This window comes from Stegostoma tigrinum, chromosome 5 (assembly GCF_030684315.1).
Source record: "Stegostoma tigrinum isolate sSteTig4 chromosome 5, sSteTig4.hap1, whole genome shotgun sequence".
Lineage (NCBI taxonomy): Eukaryota > Metazoa > Chordata > Chondrichthyes > Orectolobiformes > Stegostomatidae > Stegostoma > Stegostoma tigrinum.
The window spans coordinates 109,115,850-109,136,261 of record NC_081358.1 but is presented as its reverse complement, the minus strand read 5'-3'; the positions used below and the strand labels follow the sequence as shown (position 1 = coordinate 109,136,261).

The 20,412-nt window shown below is 40.0% G+C and overlaps 1 protein-coding gene across 3 annotated transcripts in view; it reads right to left on the bottom strand.

The window, feature by feature from the left end:
• Window positions 1-20,412, bottom strand: part of tsnare1 (T-SNARE Domain Containing 1) — a 753,673-nt gene that overhangs the window by 176,947 nt on the left and 556,314 nt on the right. For all 3 annotated transcript variants that reach the window (XM_059646375.1, XM_059646377.1, XM_059646376.1), the window contains one exon: window positions 3,295-3,367. In XM_059646375.1, the coding sequence (XP_059502358.1) occupies window positions 3,295-3,367 (73 nt within the window). The remainder of the gene's footprint in view (window positions 1-3,294; window positions 3,368-20,412) is intronic.

Below are 20,412 nucleotides of genomic sequence, written 5' to 3'. Positions count from 1 at the left end.
GAGATACAGGCTACTAGACTAGGTGGGATTGAGGTCACACGGAAGAGGTATTAGAAATCCTTCAGAAGGTGAAGATAGATAAGTCCCCTGGGCCGGATGGGATTTATCCTCGGATCCTCTGGGAAGCCAGGGAGGAGATTGCCGAGCCTTTGGCATTGATCTTTAACTCGTCATTGTCTACAGGAATAGTGCCAGATGACTGGAGGATAGCAAATGTGGTTCCCCTGTTCAAGATGGGGAGTAGAGACAACCCTGGTAATTACAGACCTCAGTTGTTGGTAAAGTGTTGGAAAAGGTTATAAGGGATAGGATTTATAATCATCTAGAAAATAACAAATTGATTAGGGATAGTCAGCACGGTTTTGTGAAGGGAAGGTCGTGCCTCACAAACCTGATTGAGTTCTTTGAGAAGGTGACCAAACAGGTAGATGAGAGTAAACCGGTTGATGTGGTATATATGGATTTCAGCAAGGCATTCGATAAGGTTCCCCACAATAGGCTATTGTACAAAATGCGGAGGAATGGAATTGTGGGAGATATAGCAGTTTGGATCAGAAATTGGCTTGCTGAAAGAAGACAGAGGGTGGTAGTTGATGGGAAATGTTCATCTTGGAGACCAGTTACTAGTGGTGTACCGCAAGGGTCGGTGTTGGGTCCACTGCTGTTTGTCATTTTTATAAATGACCTGGATGAGGGCGTAGAAGGATGGGTTAGTAAATTTGCAGATGACACTAAGGTCGGTGGAGTTGTGGATAGTGACGAAGGATGCTGTAGGTTGCAGAGAGACATTGATAAGCTGCAGAGCTGGGCTGAGAGGTGGCAAATGGAGTTTAATGCAGACAAGTGTGAGGTGATGCACTTTGGTAGGAGTAACCAGAAGGCAAAATACAGGGCTAATGGTAAGATTCTTAGTAGTGTAGATGAGCAGAGAGATCTCGGTGTCCATGTACACAGATCCCTGAAAGTTGCCACCCAGGTTGACAGGGCTGTTAAGAAGGCATACAGTGTTTTAGCTTTTATTAATAGAGGGATCGAGTTCCAGAACCAAGAGGTTATGGTGAAGCTGTACAAAACTCTCGTGCGGCCGCACTTGGAGTATTGTCTACAGTTCTGGTCAACGCATTATAAGAAGGATGTGGAAGCTTTGGAAAGGATGCAGAGGAGATTTACTAGGATGTTGCCTGGTATGGAGGGTAGGTCTTACGAGGAAAGGCTGAGGGACTTGAGGCTGCTTTCGTAAGAGAGAAGAAGGTTGAGAGGTGACTTAATTGAAACATATAAAATACTCAGAGGTTTAGATAGGGTGGATAGGGAGAGCCTTTTTCCTAGGATGGTGACGGCAAGCACAAGGGGGCATAGCTTTAAAGTGAGGTAGTTTCTTTACTCAGAGAGTAGTAAGGGAATGGAACGCTTTGCCTGCAACGGTAGTAGATTCGCCAACTTTAAGTACATTTAAGTCGTCATTGGACAAGCATATGGACGTACATGGAATAGTGTAGGTTAGATGGGCTTAAGATCGGTACGACAGGTCGGCACTACATCGAAGGGCCTGTACTGTGCTGTAATGTTCTATGTTCTATGTTCTACAACTAATGTTGATTTCTCTGAAATAGGCAAGTCCAGTCTCCCTCCTATCTGTGATAGCAACAATTCTTTATTTCTAAAAAATCTAACTTCATTGGCAGCCTCCTGTATTTATCCTGCTCAATAAATTAAAAATGGGATGAATAGATGGTTCAGCCATGTTCTTTCATTGATATCACTTGGCTCAGGTTCAATATTCTCTGTGTGTTAGTGGAGCTAAGGAAATGGAGTGTGTTCTCAATACTGGGCAGTAAGTGTGGATACCCTCAAGAAATGATTACGTGGCTAATGGCATCCCGACACATCATTTATGCTGAAGCAATTTTGCATTCCATAAAATAATCATACAAATAAATTTATTCAAAACTTAAAATGCTTTTAAACAATAAAAACCCGAATCAGATGTGAATGTGCAATTCATCGCCATTAGTCAGCTTTGTCCTCAGTCCTCTGCTTTAAACTTGAGATGAACAACAGTAACTAGCTGCTCTTATCTTGTCCATTCAACTAAAAGTTAATGGTTCAAGGACAGCGTATGCTGCTAACCTTGTATCTTTGGCGTTACTTTTAGTTGAAAGTGAATGTTTCAATATCAATTCAGTACCTCAAGTTTGTCCCACCATTTAATCAGAGCATTTTCATCACACCCAAAGAATTGAAAGCCTTTGCTGACAAAAATCTATTAATCTAGGTTTACTTCAGAAGAAGCATACTTGATATTACATTTCTCCCTGCCATATTGATATCTTCTGGTGCCTGTCTTTTTTTGTTCTTCCATGGTCTAATCAATAAACATTCATCTTTGTTTCAAAGTCAATCTTATTGATGTGATTTAGCTGTAAAACGTAATGTACCAAAATCAAGAAAATCAATGCACCTTTGGGCATTACAGTAAGTGCCCAATTTTACATGTTTAGTGTTTTAATCTCAACACAAGTTTTACAAGGGAGAGCCAGGTAAGGAAGGAGTCCACTCTCAAGAAATTACATTAGAAGTTAGGAAACAGGAAACATGATTTGGAAACAGAATCCATTTTAATGCAAACTGAAGTCCAACTCTCTTCCAAGCATACATTTTAGATTTTTGTTTTCATTTAATGATTCCTCAATATGTGGATAACAGCCTTCTCTCGCTGCGGTAAGGTGTTGGTTGTTTTTTTTCTTCCTTTAATCAATGATGCTCTTTGGTAATGGTACACATAGAGTGTTAGTGAGGATGTAAGACAATAGGAGGATCATTTACACCCTCATGAGCTGCCTGATAATTTGATGGAGTGGATTTTCCAACCTTTGTGGAATTTAATGAGGTGCAATTCAGACAAATTTACAATGAATGGGAGTCCAATACCTGTGGTAAAATCTTACACCTTCCCATCTGTTATTTTCAAAGTGATTGGTAAAATAACCCGCCAGGAGATGTAAAGAAGATTTTATCCATCGAGCTGCTCTAACCAGGAATGTGTTTTCTTGACCATAGGAAAAGATTGCAGGCTCGTAGGAAAGAGTGGGAATGTTGAATTCTAAGGAGCCAACATCGTCATGAAGGACTGAGTGCCTCAATGTATGTTGTGCAATTTTATGTCTGGAAACCAACCGGTGTGTTGTAAAGTTGGGGTGAGCTGCTACTTACTTTGAAATAAACAAAATATACAATTATACATGAGAAGAAAGAAATAGCAATAGTTTTGTTTAAAATGTACCTCATACTCACCAATGTTTTCACCCTGTTCATGTACCAATAATGCTAGATCCTTGATAATCTGATTCACATCGAGCATATCTGCCTGTGGACAAATAAAAATAAATCATTAAATCAATGTGCAGGCTGAAAGATCAGTTTTCTGCAGCATAAACGCCAGGTAATATATGAATCCTCAATAAAGTTTGTCAATCTAATAAGGAGAAGCATTTCATTTTTCTAACACTTCCCTTTAAAATTTAATCAACTAGAAAAGGCCTGAACAGTCAGCGTATAACAATCTAGAAATGTAACTTATTTAAGTTTAACAACACTTAAATGATTCATAAAAAAACATATTGACAAGAACAAGGTCTTTAATTTCAAACTGATACTTGAGTTTAAGGTAACAGGCAAGAATTGGTGAGCAGATGGTGAGTATGGGTCCAACTCCCTGAATTTTTTGTGATCATTTGAGGCTATTATTTCAACTCATAGGCTTTATTTGAAGGGTTAACTTCCTGACCACATTGCAGATCCATTGGTGGATGCAAAATTGCCACAGTAAGGTTGCAATTTCCTCTCTGCATTTCTGTTAAATAATTGTGGAAGGCGTTTAAATATAGGACTCTGGAATAGGAGTAGGTCATTCAGCTCTTTGAGCCTGCTCCAATCAATATTCTCCATCTCAATACCATATCCCCATTTTCTCTCTTCGATGCCTCTAAAATCTAAAATAAAACTTTCTTTGAATATATTCAGTTACTTGGCCTCTGTGGCAGACAGATCCACAAGTTTGTTACCCTCTGAATGAAGAAATGGTTCCTCATCTCAGTCCTCAATGGTCTACCCTGCTTATGCTCACTGGTTCTACACTCTTCAGCTACGGAAAAAAAAAAATCCTCCCAGTATTTAGTCTGCCCAGCCCATTAGAATTTATATACTGCAATTATATCGCCTCTTGACATTCTAAAGGCGAGTGAGTAAAGGCCCAGTTGAATCAACCTCTCCTTAGTGCCTCCAGGAAAATAAGTGTCAGGAAAATGCTGAAGGACGTTTTCCTGCAAGCCGAAATAGAACAAATGAGAACACAGAAGGAAAGAGAAACTTGCAGAGCGTGGAATGTTTTTCTATATTAAAGTTATTCTGTAGCACTGTCTTCCTGAATCATTGGTCACTTGCCTATCCATGAATATCAATCTAGAATAGTTCTAACAGCGAGGTGCTAATAATAAAAGCATTTGGAAGACATTTAAAAATACTAGCATCCAACTTGTAGATATGAAACGAAGCACAAATGTCATGGATTAAAAGCTACCAGCACAGCTAAGAGAACATTGTCAAACCTTTTAAAATGTTCATGGTAAAGTGACACAATGCAGGGTGCAATGGAAGTTTCTTGAGTCTTTCCCGTTGTCGCAGTTATTGTTGAAATTTGGGCAGGGATGGCCTTTCAAGAAAGTTGGTGGTTTTTAAAAGCTAAGATAATATCTTTAATTAATTAAACTCAACGAACAATAGTAAGGCTCAAACTAGTGTGAATTTCATTCAATCAAGAGGTTTGCAATACTCAGAGATGGCTGATGTGATGCAATGTGATTATAAAGATTGTGACTCTGTGATTTGAAATACGGATCATAGTATTTGTGTAATTTCTTATTTACAGTCAGTCATAAATGGATAATAGTTGTATTGAAAATATTCTATTTCAATATACATATAACAGTACAGCTTTGATTCGAATGTTTCATGATAACATAGAAATCCTTTTTCAACAGAAGCATATTAAATTAAATCAATTGTTACAATAACAGTATGCTCAAAGGTGAATATCATAACTAACAGAACAAATTATTTTTTCATCATGTTAAGAATGATCGTTGCTATGGTTTCTTTCTTTAAGGTTAAGTGAATAATTATTATATATTTTTCTCTCAGTCAAAGCACACACGCTTTTTAGGACAGGTCTGGCATTATTACTGTATGAGAATAATTTTCATTATTTAGTGATTTTCATGAAGTGTGCGCCTCAAAAAGACTGTGATAGGATAGTGCAGGCTGAATAGGAAATGGGAGTAATGAAGAGTGACTGACAATGTAGCTGAAGGAGTCAACTTAAAAGAGATTGTTTAAGGTAGAGACAGAGGAGTCAAGGAAAGAATGGTTTTAAGACAGCTCCAGCATGTCAAAGCATTCCTTCATCATTAATTGAAAACAACAACTTATATTCATGCATCACCTTTTGCATTATGAAACATCGCAAAGCCCTTCAAAGGCATGTTATGAAACAAACTATGAAAGTGCTGCTCTTTTATCTCCCTACTGACCCCTTAATGATCCAGAAACGCTTGGTTGGTATTTCTTTCTCTACATTGTATTGATCATTTCCCCACACCGATCAACAAATTTGATTTTGTAATTTTTCTCATGGTTTAAACAAGAACTTGAATTTCTATAGCATTTTTCAAGAATGCAGTGATTCATATTCCAAAGAGGAAGGGCACACAGGTGATGTTGACCAGGTCATCTGTTCTCATGGTAATTGAAGGTTTTATTACTGGCAATGGAGTAGAAACAGAGGAAGGAATGTATCTGTTAAGACACAGGGTTTGAACAGATTTCTGAGAATGATATGGAGCAATATTATCAGAGATAATGGGAACTGGAGGATCAGGGTTTTAAATGGGGTAAGAACAAAAGTTGCAACAAAAAATAGAAGCAGACCACTAGATCAATTTGTCACAAGTATTAAGAACAAATTGTAACTTGGAATGTTTTATTTGAAAGGCTGGTAGAAGCAAATTGAATAGTTATTGCCATGAGGCAATTGGTTGCATGCCTGAAAATAGGACAGAGAACAAAATAAACATTTACAAGGCTATCGATGAGGAATGAAGAGTGGAACAAATTTAATATGGCTTTCAGAGAGCAAGCACAGGAATGATTGACCAAATGGCTCACTCTGTGATATCTGATTTGAAGAACCTAACATTGGCAGTCACAATGAGAAGTCCAAAATTCTGTGCTGCCCAGCCAATGCCAGCAAAGGCATTTCCGGAACAGTCTGGAATCAAACTTGGAAAGGGAGGTGAAAGAAGCAAATGTTGAGGTCTATTTTGGAACAAAGAATATAGGAAAGGAAGAAGCTCCACTGCACAAGGAAGTATCACAGGCTGAGAGTAATTCCTATTGATTACTAAGTGGGCTAGCTAGTATAGCGATATTAAAACATTACATTAAAAATATATTTCAGCAACCAAGTTCAAAAAGTGTGAGAAATATACCATTAGGGCATGTGGGACACAACATGAGGAGTTGTCCAACAAAATTTATATTTCCAAATTCATGCAGTGCAATAATTAAAAAAGCAGAACACATTTGCTTTCAAAGCCATGTTGTAGTCATAATTATGAAATGGGTATGAGACAGTAGCTGTTCAAGACACCTGCCTACAACGTGTGACACAGTAGACATTAAAGAGACCTGGTTACAAGAATGCATTAACACCAAAGTACTTCTTGCACCGGAATCTTACTAAAAGGCCTAGGAAATCCACTAAACTTCACTGTTGCGCAAAGGGCACTGAGGCTTCACACCACAAACGTAAGGCCAACAAACTTCATATTGTGGTGCTAATTAATAATTTCCTTAAGGATTCTCTCAGAACAGGAAAACAGGGATCTCTCTCATTGTTGAAAATGAAACAAAATATTACATAAAAACAACAATATGGTTCCACAATTCTGAAATCAGATGCTTCACAATAGTAAACATAGAAATTAATGTAATGATATGTTCTGGAAATCAGGCTTTGCACCCTTGTTAGCACATTAAATGCCGAAATCAACTGCTGAGACTAAGCAAGTATGTGAATATCAAGATAAAGGGCAATTTATCTGAATCATATTGGAAACAATTTCAGAAAACTTGCTGTTTGCTGTGTGCTTCCTATGTTTGATCAGGGAAGGAGGACATGAAGCCATGGGAATGAAAGTGGATGGGAATTCAGGATTTCATTCAAAGGATATAGAAGTCAGGCATGCAGAAAATTGAAGTCTGGCATACAAGTTCCAAGCTATTATAACAAAAAGTGTTGGAAATACTCCACTGAACAGGCAACATCTGTAGAGAGAGAAAATATTTCAGATCCATTGTTTTTAGTCATTTCACAAACAAATGTAATGGGGTTATGTGAGATGCAAAAAAAACCTTAAAAATCTCAACCAAATCACTTTCTGAAATTAATGGAGGTTAGATAGTTGCGTCAGACTCAGGAGACAAGTACATATTTTAGATATTATAATGCCCCAAGCTGAGCCTGTATTCAGGTTTCAGGTCTGGCGCAAAAGTCCAAAGAGAACAGTGGTCGAACCAAGGCTTACAAGGGAAGCTAGAGATAGTATTAGATGGAATAAAAGAGGATACAAATTGGCAAGAGAAAATAATATGAAAATAATAATTTGGATGGCACGGTTTCCTCTGGGTGCTCCAGTTTCCTCCCACAGTCCAAAGATGTGCAGGGTAGGTAGATTGGCCATGCTAAACTGCCCATAGTGCCCAGGGATGCTAAAGTTAGGTGGGTTAGACATAGGAAATCAGGGGTAGGGGAATGAGTCTGGGTGGGATGCTGTTCGGAGGGGTGGTGCGGACTTGTTGGGCCGAATGGCCTGTTTCCACACTGCAGGGATACTATGATTCTATGAATAGACTTGAGAATTGGGAGCTGTTTAGAAATTAGCAAAGGAGGATCAAAGGGGCATATAGAGTATGAATATAAACTTGTGAAGAAACAGCCGTAAAAATATTTCATTGGCATCTAAAGAGAAAAAGATTGGTGAAAATAATTATAGGTCCCCTACTTCAGAAACAAGACAATTATAATGGGGGACAAAGAAATGGCTGGTGAGCCAAGTTCATATTTTGCCTCTGGGCATGGGAATAGTATCAAAAATGATGGTATAGCAGTTAGTGAGATGGAGGAGCTGAAGCAAATATGCAACAGAAGAAAAAATTATATTGGAAAAATTGGCAAGACTGAAGCCTGATAAATCCCCAGAGTACTTCAAGAAGAAATAGTGGGTTCATTGTTAATCATCTTTGAAGATTCTTTATACTCTGGAGTCTAACTTCTTCGGGTTAGGCATCCCTGCAAGAGGCTTTGCAGTGGGGTTAAAATTGTATCAGAGATAATGAGAACTGCAGATGCTGGAGAATCCGAGATAACAAAGTTATCCAGGATGCCTAACCTGAAGAAGTTACCCTCTCCCTCTGGACAAACCCCAGGGGATCTCCCTCCTACTGCAACTCTCTTGTCCTCTCCACCTATCTTCTCCTCTATCCATCTTCGATCCGCCTCCCCCACTCCCTATTTATTTCAGAACCCTCTCCCCCTCCCCCTTTTCTGATGAAGGGTCTAGGCCAGAAACGTCAGCCTTTGTGCTCCTAAGATGCTGCTTGGCCTGCTGTGTTTAATGAGACCTAGGTGTCCTTGTGCACCAGTCACTGAATGTAAGCATACAAGTGCAGGTGGCAGAAGACAAACTGTATATTGGGCCTTTAGAACATGATGAGTTGTGTACACGAACAAGGATATCTTGCTGCAGTTATACACGGCATTGGCGAGGCAACCCTGGAGATCTTGTTCACAGTTTTGTCTCCTTATCTGAGGAAGGATGTTCTGGCAATAGAAGGAGTGCCGTGAAGGTCTACTGAATAGACTTCTGGGATATCAGGACTGGTGTCTTAGGAGAGATGAGGTTTGTTAGAATTGTATTTGTTGGAGTTTAGAAGATTGATGGGGTGGGGGAGCGAGGAATATTATGGAAATCTTTTAAACATTCAAACAGGGCTAGACAGGTTCGTTGGATATTCCCAATGGTGGGATAACATTTAAGGATAAGGGGTAAACATTTTAGTACTGAAATGAGCAGAAATTCCTTACCTAGAGAGTGGTGAGCCTGTGGAATTCACTGCCACAGAAAGCGGCAGAGGCCAAAACATGGTGTTTTCAAGAAGGAGGTAGATATAGCTGTTGTGGTTGAAGGGATTAAAGGATAATTGGAGGGGGAGGGATTAGGGTATTGAATTCAATGATCAGCCATGATAATACTGAATGACAGAACAGACTCGGGGTGAATGGCCTACTTCTGCTCCTGCTCCTATCTTCTTTGTTGACCCTGGCTGTCCGAACGTTTTAGGCCTCAGGAAACCTGTCACATAAATGAAGGTTTGATAATTGATTACAATATGGATATAGGTAAATGCTTCTTCTCATACCGCCTGTGAGCCAAGAGAAGGGTTGATCACTAACTCACTGCCTCTTTTGCCTCCAGTACCAATGTTTCCCACACCCAAGGTCATTTTGTTCCTACCAATGGAAACCTTCATGCAACAACTCAAGTGTGCCTGATTGAAAAATCAGTCTATAACATACTGAAACTACTAGACCTGTGCTTCACCACTCACTTTGTCTTTAATGGTCAAGTATACAAACAGATCAACAGTACACCAATGGAGGCATAGATCTCAGGACTCATCGCAGAAGCAGCCACGCAAAGACTAGAACACGCCACCCTCCCCCTCATTTAACCTCAACTATGGATCCAGTATGTAGATGACACATTTGTCATTATTAAACACAAAAAATTAGAAGAGATCCACCACCTTAACAACAACGTATTTGTAGGATTAAATTCACAAGGGAAGAAGAAAACAATAATCAACTTCCATTTCAGGGCATTAGAGTTGAGTGCATGACCAATGGGGAGTTCCAAAACTCAGGATGCAGAAAAGCAACCCATAGTGATCAAATCCTCTACTTCCACAGCAACCACCCCAACACCCACAAACAAAGCTGCATTAAATGGGCCATGACAGGCTGCAGCACTCCAGAACTGCACAGGAAAGAGGACAAACACTTATATAAAATTTTCACTGTGAATGGATATCACCACAATTTCATCCCCAGATGCCCTCTAAACAGACAACAACAGGAAGACACAGTAAATCCTAACAACCTGACCACACTGCCCTACATCAAGAACATTTCAGAACTGACAACAGGATTCCGAAGACCACTAGGAATCATGGTGGCCCACAAGCCCACAGCCGCTCTATAACAAAAACTCACAAGGATTAAAGACCCCATTCCTCCAATGTGCAGAACCAACGTGGTTTACAAAATACCACGCAACAACTGCCACAAACATTACATTGGACAGGCAGGAAGGAAACTAACCATCAGAATATATGAACATCAACTAGCCGCAAAACGGCACAATGAACTCTTCTGAATATTGGTACATTCAGACAATGAAGGCCATCGGTTTAACTGGGACAAGGTAACAATAGTAGCCCAAACCTAACAAAGACATGCACGGGAATTCCGAGAGGCATGGTTCATGCAATCAAAAAACATATAGAACTGGACCCCCTATATAAACCCATATAGAACAAAACTGGAAATGACACTGCTCACCATAACGGACCGGACAGTACAAATTCCAAGTGGAATAAAATAACATCGCTTCATCGGAGGCTCCACTGATGATGTCACCCAGCATGGTGACAAAACATGTGAACTAAAACAAGCCAGCTCGGCGAGCAAGTTAACAACCTCATCCACAACCCGAGCTACAGATCTTTGCTAAGGCTTTAATCAGTCTCTCTCCTTGACATTTTGCACAAGTCATTTGAACACTACTGGTATCATTATCTGCCTTTGCAACAACAGTAATCAGTTTGCTGATCATTTCCTGAAATATCTTGCTTTATTTCAGATACAAAGCAACTTCCAGATTTTGTCTTTGTCTGAAGATATAATGGTCAGCTTAACACCGTAGACGTGTACTAAAAATCCACAGCTTGGACTAACTATATGCAATTCCGAATAAATTAACAAGAACTTAAAGCTAACATAAAGTTTGAAATATGGCCTTTACAAATTTGGTAGAAAAGAAGGAGGATCCTTTTCACTGAGATGAATACACACCATGTTACGGAGTCAAAAAGAAATTGCTTGAAAAAATAGGCTATAATGAGGGCAAAAAAAGGCAAGTTATTCTGAGACCATAACAGAAAGCAGATAGTCACAGAAGTGAAAACCATAAAAATGTGCTCAAAACTAATGGTGAACTTAACATATTAAATATTTTCCTCTGGCAAATAATCACAAGAAAAGACATGAGAAACATATTCTTGGATTAAAAACAGTCAACCACTTTAATAGAAATAAGACTAAAATTCCATTTGCTTTCCCTGTTCCCTGCTGAATTTGCATGAGAGCTTTTTGTAATTTTAGCGTGGGATTACCTAAAACATACTGTGCTGTAGCTTTCTGCAGTCTTTCCCTATTTTAGTAATATTCATCTCTTCTTCCTGACATCATGCATATTTTCACATTTTCTCACATGATATTCCATCTCTAAAGATTTTAAGCCACTCATTTAACCTGTCTACATCCCTCTATAGATTCTGTGTCACATTTACGGCTTGCCTTTCTATTCTGCAAACATGGACACCATGCACTCACTTTCCTCATCATTAATAGGTAATTGTGAATGGCTGCGACTCCAGCACCGATCCCTGTGGCACTCCACTGGTTAAAAATTGGTAACCTGAAAATCTCAAATTTCTGTCTTCTATAACATACCAATCCTTCATCCATGCTATAACATCTCCCAACACTATGAATTTTTATCTTATTAAGTAGCCTTCATTCAGTATACTGGGAAAGACAAAGAGATAGATTTGAGAGTTGCAAGCAAACATTACAAATAGATCAACAGAAGTTAGCAAAACCGTGATAATTAAGAAATAATGCAGCAGTTATATTCTAGAAAAGTGACAAATCAGACACAGGCAACTGCAGATTGATTAGTTGTCTTTCCCATTGAAGTAAAATAATGGAATTGAATATCATGTACAAACTTGAAGATGAAATTTTGATAAATTACCAGGACACAAACTCAAACGCTCATGATCACATTTGAAGATGGCATCAAATTAGGAGGGACAGAAGTTGGAGAATAGACAATAAAGCAAGCAGTTGAGAATAACCAGGACAAGTGAAACTTAATGTAGAGAAATGCAAAGTACGACAGAGAGGAATAGAAAAACAGAACACAAACATTCCATGATTGGTGCCAGTTGATTGATGAGCAGATATGGCTTTCATATTTATCTGTATTTTTACTATACTGACGTTAAGTTAACCCTCAGGTACATATCCTGCATCTGAATATCTCACACTTCAAACTCACCTGATGTTGACCAGAATGTGTACAGCATAACATGATTTTTGATTTCATACCTCGCTTAAATGGCATTAATTGCTGCAAGAACAGGTACTCATTTGTTCATATCTGGACCACATGCAAGCAATGAAGGACAAGTGGGTGTCTCAAATATTAAAATAAAAAGTAGCTATCCATCTCCTTACTGTTCGACTACTATTCCCAATTAAAATTCTATAACACTGGAAAAAATAAAGATGAGTTTTGCTCAGGCCATTTCACAGCTGGATATTGGAGCTCAACTCAAGAATCATCAGTGAGGTCAAATGTTCCTCAATTGCATGACTGCCTCCCTCTGATGCTCAGTGTGAGGATTATGTACAAGTGTTTTAGCACCCCAATGAGGGTGAACCTGGAGTGGGTGGGGGCTCAGTGCTAACTGAGTCGCCAAACAAAAGACCTATTGATATCTATTGTCAGAGATCAAAAGTAATTTTCTCGTCAGCCTCCAATTCCTCTGCCATATCATGGCCCGATTCAGCGCTTTAGGGAAGCGGCTTACTCAGCTCCAGCTATCGTCTCATGCTGGGCAATGGACCCTTTCCACATTGTGAGCCTTACTGCTCAGGATGTTTTCTTTTTTTCACATAGTGGAGAGAAAATGGCTTCATCTTAAAGAGCACTCTCTTTGATTTAGTTGAGAAGCCAGGCTGCTGCTCTCTCAGTGCTCAACAGCATCTAGCTGACGCTCCAGCTTCAAGCGACTGCTTGCCATACTTCATTTCAAGGCATTCCTGCAAACTGACCAATTCAGGGAAAATCACAGCTAAATAAGTGACAACACAGTGTGGGGCTGGAGGAACACAGCAGGCCAGGCAGCATCAGATGAGCAGGAAAGTTGACATTTCGGATAGGGACCCTTCTTCAGAAAGGGTCCTGACCCAAAATGTCAGCTTTCCTGCTCCTCTGATGCTGCCTGGCCTGCTGTGTTCCTCCAGCTTCACACCGTGTTATCTCTGACTCCAGCATCTGCAGTTCTTACTATCTCATAGACAAATAAGTGTTCACCACACAGTTTCTTCCAAACTACTTGAAACAGGGTCACCCACAGCGATGCAGCATCTGAAAGGGGGAGACCAGCACCTCCTAGTTATGCCTTTGAAAAACAAAATTATGATTTCCTAAACCCTGCTTATTTAAAAAAAATCACTTTAGAAATCCTTCTAAAGTGCAATATATAGCAAAGCATTGCATGTGACATCTGCTCATTTACCTTTTGCTTTTTTAATCTGTCCTCTATGTTACACAAATTTTGTTACAATTTGATTATTATTCTCCAGCTTTCTGAGTATTCTTGCCTACAGAACCAAAGTAACTCACCAGTCGCTGATGTTTTCCTGAGACAACTTTTATCGATGAGTGAACGCAACTGATACCCACGGTCTCAGAGGACACAACACCCCCTAAAATTACCCTCCCCACCCCATCAGCTATTTCCAGGATGCTTCTTCCAGGAAAGCAAGAGTGCACTGTTCGCTTCCATGGGGAAGTGTCTACATTTGACGGAAGCCTGGTTCACCCTGACACTGATTGGTACAAAGTCGCAAAGAGGAGCTGGAAAAGTTGGACTTTTCTTCATTTCTTCAAGGTGCATCACCAGCAAAACCAACACTTGATGCCCACCCCTAATTGCCCTTGGGCTGATAGACTTGCCAGGCCATTTCAGAGGCCAGTTAAGAGTCAACATTTTGCTGTGGGTCAGAAGTCATCTATCGGTCACACTAGGTAAGAATGGCAGGCCTTCCTCCCTAAAAGAAATTAGTGATTTTTTTTTGCAACAATGATAGGTGTCGTCATCACCAATCCAAGATTCATATTAATTGAATTCAAATTCTAGTTGCCATGGTGGGATTTGAACCAAGCGCATTTTCCTGAGCCTCTGGATAACTAGTCCAGTGACCTTACCACTATGCCACCATTTTCTAGCACCATAAAACGCATTGCAGAAGGCTTGGTTGCAAACATCACTAATTATAGCAAGAAATTTCACACTTTAGTTTTAAATATCCAGCTCTCAATATCATGCAATCTAGAAAATCCACAATCAGGCTAACACTGCACAAACAAAATATACTGACATTTTAGATGTGTGCATGTTTGCATTTGTAGAGAACTTTTACATAAAGAGGAACATTCCGTGGAACCTCAGAGCAGTTGGCAGGGAAAGGATGGGGGTACTGGAGGATGATATAAGCAGGGCATGAAGAAATCGTAATGAGAAAAGGCTGAAATTTGGGAAACTTTTCAAAGGAGCTGATCTGGTCGAGAGAATATGTCAAAATCAACTTGTCTTCAAACTGACTTAGTACTCCAAACATTATGTGGTTATGCTCAGGCAGCCTCATCTGTCACATTAATGGCAGTAGCATCATTCAGATACTCTGCTAAATTGATAAAATCCATGTTTTGGGAATATTTCAGTTGGGAGAAGTACTAAGCAACATGAAGCTGATTCGCAGGGTCCACTTAAAGATTTGGGGTAACAGACAGAAAATGAATGGAGCAGTGTAGGGGGTTCTGAATGTCCTTCTAAAATTGCCCATCAGTTCAATATTATTATCCAGATAAAATTGCATGGGTGAACGATGGGTGAGGATGAGTGGTCCTTGCAGATCTGTGCGTAAGTGAAGAACTGCCCAGTTAACCATCATAATCAGTGATTTATCACATGACAATCTTCCCAGGCATCGGACTTCCGTAACATCTCCCACGCCCCTCAAACTCCAACAACACCCTCGATCAGTGACTTTATTGTGTTGACTGCCAAAAAGGATGTCACTTGAATAAAATCTGTTAGTTTTTGGAACAGTTATGAAGCAGTTCCCCTGTTTTGGTTTGAATGTCAATGACATTTACACTGCAGATGCTTTAAGGCAGCACTTTGTCACACTTCCACAGAGACTGCTGACATCTATTGATTATAACTCCTCCACACTGAGCCATTTTCCATTTGGGATTATTCTCACACTCAGCAACAAGACACTCAATCTTCTTTTGTTCCATTGAAGATCCTTGAAAACTTTGTGGATTAATAGAAGGAGGATCTTTGAAACAATGTTCACAGCCCTCAATCAATTCCAATAACAAGAACCGAACTGTTCCCTCACACCTTGACATGGAGTGAAAGGCATAACTTGGACCCTGTATGCCATTTCTTTCAAAGTAAACATCCCTGCATCTTCCAAGGGTAATGGGTAAGACTTTGCAAATTGGGATATTATATGGGACCCACGTGTTCTGTTCATTAGAATTTTCAAACCTTCATTTTCTTTCATTCCATCTTTAACAGTGCGGTCTCCAAGTTCTTTTCATGAATAGCATATACCAAACAGCTCAGATTTGAGAGGAATGGATGAGAAAAACAGCCAGAGACAGGCTATGAGCATCACCTAAAGGAGCTGGGGAGAGGAGAATGCTGGGTCAGGCTGTGAGGCACCACTAAAAGGAGCCAGGGAGAGGAGAATGTTGGGACAGGTTGGGAGCACCGCCTAAAGGAGGCCCGAAACATCAGCTTTTGTGCTCCTCAGATGCTGCTTGGCCTGCTGTGTTCATCCAGCCTCACACTTTGTTATCTTGGATTCTCCAGCATCTGCAGTTCCCATTATCATGGGGAGAAGAGAATGTTGGGTCAGGCTGTGCGCATCACCTAAAGGAGCTGGGGAGAGGCAAGCCTGCAGACAGTTAACATCATCATGTGGATTTAGTGAGGCGAAGGCTTGAGACAGGGAGTCAGCAGCACACATGGTCCAGGAAGAGGAGGGCCCTGTGACAGGACACATTTGATACAAATAGATTACTATTCCAGGTGGATAGAAGTTTCTGTACTTCATACAAAATGACAGAGTTAGTGACTGAAGTGTTGAAGAAAACTTACTTCGCACAAGGTTTCCCAGACCAGACCATAATCAATAATTCATGAATGAAGACTTTAAGCAATTCACACTGAAGGAAGAAATCAACCATTTGAAAAGTTCTTCATTTCTTTCCCAAGCATGTAGAGAAACAGAGTGTGCAGTTTAAATTCCGACATTGCTAATGGTCAAAACACTGATTAGGAGCTAGTGTTATTTAATCACAAGCAAATTCATTTCAGTAATGGATATTTGCTGGCAGAGTTATTCAAGAGTTGAAGATGAAAGGCAGAAAGTCCTTCATTAAGACACAATCTCAGACAGAACAGTCCAAGGATTGTGAGAAAGTCATTAAAGTAGGATATAAAAAGATCGCCAAACGCACTAAAGGCATTTCCCCTCTCCACCATTACCATCAAGTCAGGAGATCAACACTGGTTTAATGGAGTGTGCAGAAGGACATGCCAGAAGTAGCACCAGAGAAGACCTAAAAATGAGGTGTCAACCTGGTGAAGCAATCAAACAGGTTTGGGCTGACAAGTGGAAAGTAACATTTGTGCCACACAAATGCAGGAAATGACCATTTCTAAAATAAGGCAATCTAACCAGCACTCCACAATACTCAAGGGCATTACTATCACTGAGTCCCTACATCCTGGGGGTTACCAATCATTAGAAACTCAAATGGACATAGTATATAAACGCAACAGCTACAAACCCAAGTTAGAGGCTAGGGATACTGCGGTGAGTATCTCACCTCCTGAGTCCCCAAAGCTGTCCACCATTTGTAAGGCATTAGTCAGGAGTATAATGGAATATTCCCCACTTGCCTGATTGTTCAAAATTCTATTTGTTTCAAAATAGTTATGGAAGAGGATAAGTGTTCCATGAAAGTAAAAGTTTTTCATTGGAGTAAGGCAAATTTTAATGGTATTAGACAAGAACTTTCAAAAGTTGATTGGAGTAGATATTTTGCATGTATAAAAGGACACCTGACAAGTAGGAGGTGTTCAACGGTATGAAGAGGAGACTTCAGAGGCAGGAATGTCCTGTTAGAGTGAAGGGTAAGGCTGATAAGATGGAGGAACAATGGATGAATAAAATTATTCAGGTTCTAGTAGAGAATAAACAGAATGTTATTTTAGACATAGACAACTTGGTTCAATTGAATGTCTTAATCAATATAAGTTGTGTAGGGGCATTCATAAGAAAGAAATCATGAGGCACAGAGGTGATATGAGATAGCATTGGCAGATAAGATTAAGGATTCTATGAATACATAAACAGCAAGAGGGTAACTAGAGAGTGTGTAGGGCCTCTTAAAGATCAAGGAGGTCATCCTTGCATTGAACCTTAAAAGATGGGAGAGATACTTAATGATTATGTTGCATCAATTTTCACTATGGAGAAAGAAAATGGAGTCTAGACAATGTAGAGAAATAAATTTTGATGTTTTTAAAGCAGTTCACATTGCAAAAGAGGAAGTTCACGAGATCTTACAGAATATAAAGGTGGGTAAATCTTGGGACCTGATCTAATTTATCCCAAAACATTGGGGAAGTAAGGGAGCGAATTGTGAGACCCCTTGCAGAAATATCTGCATCAAGTGTAACTATGGGTGAGGTGCCTGATGACTGGAAGGTGGCTAATATTGTACCTTTGTTTAAGAAAGGCTGTAAGGAGAAACTGGGGAATGATAGCCCTGTGAGTCTGACTCCAGTTGTGGGTAAATTGTTGGAGGTGATTATAAAATATAGGATTTATGGACATTTAGAGAAGCAAACATTGATTATGGATAGGCAGCGTGGTTTTATGGAAGGAAAATCGTGTCTCATAAACTTGATTGCATTTTTTGAAGAAGTTACTAAAGAGATTAATGATGGCAGAGCAGTGGGCATTGTTTGTTTGGGTATTAGTAAACACTTTACAAGGTTCTGCCTGGTAGACTAATTAGTAAATTTAGGTCACACAGGATTCAGGGTGAGATTGCCAAATGGATACATAATTGGCTTAAAGCTGGGAGACAGAGAATAATGATGGAAGGTCGCTTTTCGGACTGGAGGTCTGTGACCAGCTGTGTTCCACTGGGATTGGTTCTGGATCCTCTGTTGTTTGTCATTTATATGAATGATTTGGGTGAGAATACAGAAGTCATCGTTAGTAAGTTTGTGGATGACACCAAATTTGGTGGCATGGTAGACAGTGAAAGAAGGTTTTCTCTGGTTACAGAGGGATCCTGATCAAATGAGCCTATGGGCTGAAAAATGGCAGATGGAGTTCGATTTGGATAAACGCAAGGTGCTGTATTTTGGTACAACAAACAAAGGTATGGCTTGTACAATTAATGGTAGGGCCTTGGGTACTGTTGTAGAACAGAGGGACTTCGAGATGCAGGAACATAATTCTTTGAAGTTTACATCACATATAGACAGGGTGGTTTAAAAGAAGTATTTGGCATGCTTGCTTTCATTGTTCAGTCCTTAGAGTACAGGAACAAAAACAGAAGTTGCTGGAAAAGCTTAGGAGCTGAGGAACAGTTCTGTGGTAGGATCACCAGACCCGAAACGTTAACTCTGTTTTATCCTTCACAGATGCTGCTAGACCTGCTGAGCTTTTCCAGCAACTTTGTTTTTGCTCCTGATTTACAGCATCCACAGTTCTTTCAATTTTCTTCGAGTATAGGAATTGTAAAGTCATGTTGAGGTTGTACAAGGCATTGGATGAGGCCTCTTCTAGAATATTTTGTCAAATTCTGGTCGCCCAGTTACAGGAAGGATATTATTAAGCTGGAGAGGGCTCAGAGAAGATATCGCAGGATGTTGCCGGGTGTGGAAAGTTCCAGTTATAGAGAAGGGCTGGATTGGCTGGGACATTTTTCACTGGAATGGGGGATTTCTGAACTGGGGGCATGTTTTTAAGGTGAGAGGAGAGAGATTTTATAAAGACGGGAGAGGGATTTTTTTGTTTTTACAGAGGTGGTTCGTGTGTGCAATGAACTTCCTAGGAAGTAGTTGGTGAGGATACAATTACAACATTTAAAAGACATTCAGATAGATACATGAATAGGAAAGGTTTGGAGAGATATGGGCCAGGAGCATGCAGGTGTTCGGGAATATGTTCGACATTGGCGGGTTTGACCCAACTGTCTGTTTCCGTGCTGTATGGCTGTATGAGTCTAAGACTATATGACTGCAGCCCCAACAACTCCCAAGGAGCCAGACGTCATTCAAGTCAAAAAAGCCCAGGGACTGACAACATTACATCCACAAGCATCCAGTCCATTCGCCACCAATGCTCAGCACCAGCAGTGTGTACTACCTACAAGGTGCACTGCAAGAATTCATGAAAGATACTTTGATAGCACCTTCCAAACCCACGATCATGTCCATCTAGAAGGACAAGGGCTGCAGATGCATGGGAACACCACCACCTCCAAGTTCTGCTCCAAGCCACTCACCAGCTTTGCTTGGAGATATATCACTGAACTTCATTGTCACTGGTCAAAATCCTGGAATTCGATCCCTGAAGGGAATCGTGGGTCAACCTACAGCATGTTGACTGCAGTCATCCAGTCAGGCAGCTCACCACCATCTTAGATCATGTAGTAATATCATGTATCAGCTGATATTGAGACTCAAAGAAAAGGAAACATAAAGAACTGTATGAAAGAGCTATTTTGTAAAATATTTGTATATTGGAATATGAATACCTACAGAACACACTGAGTGAGTAAAGAGTTAGGAATATAAGAACAGGAGGAGGCCATTCAGCATCTTGAGCCTGTTCATGCCTAGTCTGTGGCCCAACGTCATATACCTGTCTTTGGCCAATACCCCTTGATACCTTTGGTTAATAAAATGTATCTATCTCAGACTTAAAATACAACTGGTCCTACTTCTTAGTTATTCTTCAGTAAAGTTCAGATAACAATGCAGCAGATTTAAAGTTGCAGCAGCAGATAAAGCAGTCTCAAGCCAGCAAGACAGATGGCAACATTCAGGTCCCAT